Source organism: Asparagus officinalis, chromosome 4 (genome assembly GCF_001876935.1).
Source record: "Asparagus officinalis chromosome 4, Aspof.V1, whole genome shotgun sequence".
Taxonomy (NCBI): Eukaryota; Viridiplantae; Streptophyta; class Magnoliopsida; order Asparagales; family Asparagaceae; genus Asparagus; species Asparagus officinalis.
Window position 1 is genome coordinate 18,866,100 of NC_033797.1, and position 7,060 is coordinate 18,873,159.

At 36.4% G+C, this 7,060-nt stretch overlaps 1 protein-coding gene and 1 non-coding gene across 3 annotated transcripts; one reads left to right on the forward strand and one right to left on the reverse strand.

The window, feature by feature from the left end:
* On the reverse strand, positions 1,312–1,383 carry TRNAP-AGG. Its single transcript has one exon. It is a non-coding gene; the product is annotated as a tRNA-Pro (tRNA).
* Positions 1,474–6,602, forward strand: LOC109836818 (glycine-rich RNA-binding protein RZ1A). 2 transcript variants are annotated; one of them, XM_020404832.1, is made up of 5 exons: positions 1,474–1,613; positions 4,284–4,398; positions 4,846–5,391; positions 5,488–5,922; positions 6,007–6,602. In XM_020404832.1, the coding sequence occupies exons 2-3, from the start codon at positions 4,291–4,293 to the stop codon at positions 5,368–5,370; spliced, it is 633 nt and encodes a 210-aa protein (XP_020260421.1). In that variant the 5' UTR covers positions 1,474–1,613; positions 4,284–4,290; the 3' UTR covers positions 5,371–5,391; positions 5,488–5,922; positions 6,007–6,602. The 2 variants fall into 2 exon arrangements, with proteins under 2 accessions (XP_020260421.1, XP_020260422.1); XM_020404833.1 differs by having other exon boundaries at positions 6,048–6,602.

The window sequence follows — 7,060 nt, forward strand, 5'->3', positions numbered from 1 at the left end:
TAAAATTAATCAAAGTAATGTAATATGTTGCAGTTCTACAACGAAGCAAACATTTTTACCTATTCATTTTGAAAAAAATAAGGGGAAAAGTGGGTTTTGTGTAATTCCTCCTTGTTCGACGAACTGAAATCTTATGGGTTGATTCAAAAGAAATGGAAGATGTGAATCATAATATGGATAACATGCTATTCTTGCATTCCTTTAGCTCGTTAGGTCTCTAAATTGTACTCAACCCAGTGTTCATTAAAGATGAATCGCAATATTTTAGTAAATAACACATCCTTATATTTAAGGAAATGACATATATATGATATATCTACTGTATATTATCAATGAAGATTATAACATATCAATAGAGTGAGTAGAATATGAAGAAATTATGTCTCTTGGTTGCAAGAAAAGCTATATGTGGTAAGCCATTTTGTTCAACATGAGAATTTCTTAGAAATCCACCTTATTACGTAGATTTAGCTCATAAGATCCCGTCACCTTCTTGTCAAAAGTATTTGTTCACATATCTCCATCATTTAATATATGGATGTTCGTAGGGGTGTGCAACGGTCGGTTCGGTTCGGTTTTTACCAAAATTTGAACAACCGAACCGAACCGCCTATAATTCAAAACCAAACCGAACTGTTGCAAGTCGGTTCGGTGTGGTTCGGTTCGGTTTGTTCGGTTCTAACTTCATCAAACTTCTTATCAAACAACAAACTATGTTAAGAAAAAAAGATATTAACAAAGTAGGAGATTATGAAACATTAGACACTGATATAATGATATTGTTTTTAACCCATAATGATTCAGAAAATGAGTTTAGGGTTTTGAGTCTTTGACTCTTTGGGGATGAGTCGGATAGGGTTTGAGATCATAATGAGTAATATTGCACTATATTCGGTCGGTTCGGGTCGGTTCGGGTTAAAAAGTTTTCAAACCGACCTGAACCGCCCTACTCATAAAACCAATTTTTTCGGGTCGGTTCGGGTCGGTTTTTTCGGTTTGGACCGAACCATACTCAGCCCTAGATGTTCGTGTTATCAATTAGAAAAAAAATAGAAAACAAAATAAAACTCCATTAGGTAATGTATTCAATTTCATTTCCATGTTTTTGTTCTCTTGGTAAGAAATATTAAAAAAAACAATTCATACATTAGAAATGTCTGGGATTGCGTACTCAACTTATCCTATACATTTATCTAACATTCAATTTATAGCAGAATATGAACAATGAGTTAAACGGAGAAAAAGAAATTTGCCAAAAATGGTAAGAGAAGGCTAAAAAAGGAGCAAAATATACGATTTGAAAATAAATGTGGGGCATTCCGAGAATTGAACTCGGGACCTCTCGCACCCTAAGCGAGAATCATACCACTAGACCAAATGCCCTGCGTGCGAGAAATATCCTAAAATTATTTATTATCACAATTAACAAGCCTGAAAACTAGGTCTCACTCGTCCAGAGCAATACGAGTCCGCTAGAGCTATAAAAGATGCCGTGAGTTCCTTCATTCATCTCGTCTTGTGAGATATTTTCCCCTCTTCATCCATTTACTGTTGCTAGGGTTTGTTCTTAAATCGAATCGTACGTAAAACAAATCTTAGATCCGTCTTCAGAGGTTCGATCTTCCACCTAAATTTCTCGTTCATTGTTTTCTCTCTCTTTATTTTTTTGGGGGTAGATCTACGTTTAGTCTTCTTTATCTCAGATCCTATCATATTCTAGAGCACGATGTTTCTTTACAATCATTTTTAATTCTTTTTGCCGCTTTAGGAAGCGATGTCTTGCTAGGATTTACGTTTTCGCCCTAATTTTTTTTCTTTCCTGTGGCTGTATTATTTCTAATTATGATATCGATCTAAGTATCTTTTTTTTTTTAAATTCGGGTGAGATCTTTAATCTAGCTGATGGTTCTTTTCGATATTTGTTTGTCTTGTATTTGTTATTCAGTTTGTTGTGTCATGTGTGTTATAGAGATGGTTCTTGCTTATGATTATCTCAACGAGGCATAAACAAACATATTCGTGGTGTTTTCTTCTCTTAATCAAGTTCATGATTGACGTAAAAAGTAGATGTATTGTATTGTTCTGTTAAGAGGTTGGAGGCAGCAACAGTCTGTATTGTGGCATCCCATCTAATAAATTTTTTTAAATGTAAACCGCAATTGTGTATGTAATAATTATATAATTCTCAATAGAAAGTGTTCTTACTGTGGTAAACTAGTCTGTAAAGCATAGTTTTGCTGACAATTAGAGCATTTGGGCGGAGAGGCAAGGAAATGGAAGAAAAGGAAACCATACGTTCTCTATAATTTGTCGGGAAATCGTGCAACAATAACACGCCATATATGAGTTATTGTATTAAAAGTACAAATATAGATTCAGTCTTCATGCATGTGTTTATTTGCTTTTCTAATCTTTAACTACGTTTCTAGTTTTAGCGCTATGCAGTTTTAAGGTACTATTTTTTATTTAGTTTGTGCTATTGGCCTGAAGATAAGTTGAAAACTACGTCCCAATGTGTGATACTCTGCAATCTATGCCAGAATAAATCTAGCCTACTAGAGGAGTTTCCAGTTACAATTAGATTGTACAAAATAAAAGATAAACGACAAGCTTTTACACATTAGAGAAGTGCCTAAGAAGTATCCTCTTATGTTTGTGATGCGTTTGTTAATTCCTTCATATTTTTAGAAAAAGGGAAAAATTCTATTAAACGAACTTGTTGTTATTGTGTTAATTATTTTTACGTAACATGGTATAGCCTTATTTCTGTGCACGTTTGCGTATGCACATGCATGTACTATCATTTAGAATTGTAAGTATGTTACATTTTGATTAAGTTTGCTTAAATGTACCAAGATATTTGAAGAACTTATGTGATAAATTATCCTGTTGTATAGTCTTAGAGGTGCTTTTCCTAATCGTGTATAATTTAAAATTTCTTGTTGTGCTTCAAAAATTGGACTATTCTTTTTTCGCGATTATGCAGGTTGCTATTTGGCTGCTTATCACAATTTATAGTCTTACTTGTTGGGCCTACTCCTTAGTCAACCTACATCTTTGTGGCTATGAACACACATGACTACTTTGTAACTAGCAAAGACTGAAATGTTGGTGTCTAGCCTTAACTGTTAGTGGCATTGGATGCTTTCTGTTAAGTAATTACAAATTATAACTCATATTTCTTAGTATAATTAACATCAATAGGCCTCAGTTGTATATTCTCTTCCCACAGCATTGTATCTGTGTGCAATGATAAGCTCATGCTTTGTTGTCTTCATTCTTGCAATGTCAATTTGAGGACATAAAAAGTAATCATTTCCTTCAAATTTATCCTACTGCTAAAGATTATAAATATGTGAGGCTGTTGATTGACTAGCTTCTTTGAGCTGTTTATCAGAATCTGATTGAATATAAATATATAACCATCAACCCTCACCCTAACTTGAGTTCTAGTGAAATGGTTGGTGTAATGGTTGGGATTTTTAAGTATCAAAGCAACCAAGGTTCAAGTCCCACCGGCTGTGATTTTAAAACTGATTTTCTAACAATTGACACAGTTGCGTGAGTCCAGGTTTCAGCCCGTAAAAAGGACGCTTAACCCGCGAAGAGCGTGTTAGAATATAAAATTATAACTCTCAACCCTCATTACAATTAGGGGTTTTGGTGTAATGGTTGGACTTTAAGAGAATTTAAATTGAAAACATCAAGATGTCTCATTTAGTACAAAGTACAAACAACAGACCGATCATATGCTGTTAACTGATGTTTTGAGTCCATTTCATACAATTTGCACTCTACCATTTTATGTATAGTTAACTGATGTTTTTGAGTCCTTTTCCTATGATTTGCTTTCTCTAATGCTATGTGCAATAAACTTATTTAATCTTGTGGCCTTTGATGATTTTATTATGCATATGATTCTTTGTTTTCTTTGAGTGTAAGGGATGAGACCTCAACTGAGAAAGATATTAAATTGTATCTTTCATAAAAAATCGCCTCCACACAATGCTCAGCGAAATACTGGGAAATGGAAATAACTGCCAAATATGGTTGCATCTGGAAAGTTCCTCCAACATGGCGACGTAAACATCATCCTGTTCGGATTAGACATAAATTTCTCAGAGTTACTCCATCCTTATCTCTTAGGAATTAGGGAAGCTGCACTTGATCTGCATATGATTTCTTTGTCAGCTAGGAATTTGTTTGTTCAATTAAGAGAGTTACATAAAGTTTCCTTTTAGTATTCCATTACTTCCATGCTCACTTCTGTTTATCTTTCACAGTTCAATCATGTCCGATACGGAGTACCGCTGTTTCATTGGTGGCCTTTCTTGGTCAACCAAGGACGATGACTTGAGAGATGCATTTGAAAAATTTGGCCGCTTGTCTGAGGCGAAGGTAACTAATAACATTGCTAAGACACATGTCATGTAGTTCAACATTAGAAAAGCTTATTGTACTTAAGAATTACATAAACCAGTTAAACCAGTTAAACCTGCAGCTTATACTAAGACTATTTCATGCTGTCGGTAATTTAGAATCTACAATTCCGGTAAAGTTCTAAGATGAGAAATATTTCACTTTGACATATATGTCTAATCTTCATAATGCATTCTTAGTACCTTCAATACTTTAACCTTTAATTGGAGTTACTTGTCAAATTTTACTAGCTTTTAAACCATGTTTATCTAGCTTTTAAACCATGTTTGTACTTGTCTTCACTAGCTACTGTTATTAAAGAACGTCTATTTTTACTATAAATTCTGTATATTGCTTGACATCTTCTTTCAATGTTGATTTTTTAATTTGCCTCCTCAACTTATCATTGATCTCGGCAAACTTTAGGTTGTTGTTGACCGATTTTCTGGTCGATCTCGTGGGTTTGGCTTTGTCACATTTGATGATAAAAAGGCAATGGAAGATGCTATTGATGCAATGCATGGAGTTGACCTTGATGGACGAGCTATCACTGTAGACAAGGCTCAGCCTCAAGGGTCTGGCAGAGACCGTGACGGAGACCGTGGGTATGATCGTGGTGGTCGTGATCGTGACCGCGGTCGTGACTATGGCGGAGGCGGTGGTAGAGGGTCTGGTGGTGACTGCTTTAAATGTGGCAAGCCTGGACATTTTGCTAGAGAGTGTCCATCTGGTGATGGAGGTAGAGGAGGGGATAGGTATGGAGGTAGGGATGATAGGTATGGTGGCGGTGGAGGCAGTAGTCGTTATGGACCTGATCGCAATGGGGATAAATATGGTGGCAGTGGACGAAGCAGGGATGGAGGAAGTCGTGGTGGATCAGGAAGTGAGAGGTACAGCCGTGACCGCTCTGGACCATATGAACGCCCTAGTGGTGGTGGCGGATACCGTTGATAAATGGTTCTCCTGCTGCAGGTACAGACATGTTTTTATCGTATTGTATAATATCATATCGTAAAAGTTTGTGATTGGTTTGCAAAATAATTAAGTCATCTCTATTGACTGATGCAGCTTCACAGGGAACTGGAGGAAAATATCCTGAAGCCTTGACAGTTGATCGGACATGTTAAGGATTGGGCGGACAATACTAGTTCAGTTTTAGCTTGTGATCTTAGACCGTATGATAAGTAAACCTGATGCTTTTGCTTGCTTGACATATGCTACCTGGATTTTGTTCCTTTAAACTCCGCATAGTATTGGTGCTTGGTTCTAGATGATTTGGCTTGCAATATATTATTGTGTTCTTGGGATTCTTGGTTTATCATATATTTGGACTCCTTGAGGACTAATTGGGGGCCTATAGTGTGGAGTTATTTGGGTCCCGTCGTTGGTTATCTGATCACGTGAGATCTGCCTGAAGTATAGAAAAAGGGGTTACCTTGGCTTTTGCTGATCTCTCCAAAAAAAGCTTTTTTAATTGTTAACTGTTGGCAGGAGAAAAACCGGGTAAAGTTTTAGTCTCTCTGGACTATAAACTACGGGTTATTTATAAGTTTTCGAATGATTTTAATTGTTTTAACCTTTTGGCAGGCTCTGATTGGCCTTTGTGATCTTTCTTCGTGCATGCTTAGGTTCTGGGTAAAACTGTCCATTGATTGAACACGATTCTTGCACTTTCCTGCTTATGCATTTCTTTGGCAGAGCAGTAGACACCCTGCAATGTTAGACAAGGATTGACCCTGCAATGTTAGACAAGGATTGATCTTATCTGAAATTTTGTTCTGTTGAGGGAATTACAGCCTGCATGTTCGCAATATGGTTCGCGTTGAGAATTTGTTACGTCTTCAAAGAGTGTTGTGGCTTTAGTGTTACAGCTTGTTCCTTTGTGCCTAGTCACTTGCGAGAAGATTTCTTGTTCCTGGTTCCAATTTTCAATAGTGCATAAAGGTTCTTGTCCTGATTCTATCGTTCCTGAGTTTCCAATGGAGGTTCTCCTCAGGAGTTTCCCTTTTGGATATATTTGTCATACTTGTTTACTGGGATGTATAGCTGTAGCTCTAAACATGATACTAATGCTTGGTTCTTGATCGTGCGAACAATTCACAAGTGTCTTGATCCATGGCCTTGAAATTTGATGATACCTAAACTTGATCAGATTGAAGGAAGTGATGCTATGTTCTTGCCTATTTTACCGAGCTCATGTTGATCCCACCTTTTGGGCTGATCACAGTATTATAGTATATGCGGTAGCTATCCTGGATGCAACCGTACATGCAGTAGCTGTTCTGGATGGGGCTTCAGATTCTCTCCATCTGTGAGTGTAGAGATATTCTACAATTACTAACGTGGATCAACAATATTGTTCCATTCAGTGGTTCCCACAATTAAAATTAGAGAATATACTTAGCTCCTGAATAGTATTTTTCCAATTGGAAGTGATTGATACCTTTTGCAACCTTTCAGTCTCTGGAGTTTTAACCTTTTATTTATGAGGTGTTTACTGAGTAGTTTTATTATTATTCTTACAAAATTATACATTTTGATAGTTTTAATGTGTGTCAAATATTCCTAAATCTTTTCCTTGTGCCTCTTGGATTTTGACAACAAAGGATATTGTTGTGCTTTTGGTTTATATAACCTGCAC

Coding starts and splice junctions, on each gene's coding strand:
- LOC109836818 (XM_020404832.1), top strand. CDS start 4,291: ATGTCCGATACGGAGTACCGCTGTTTCATTGGTGGCCTTTCTTGGTCA. Junction 4,399..4,845: donor GCCGCTTGTCTGAGGCGAAG/GTAACTAATAAC, acceptor GGCAAACTTTAG/GTTGTTGTTGACCGATTTTC.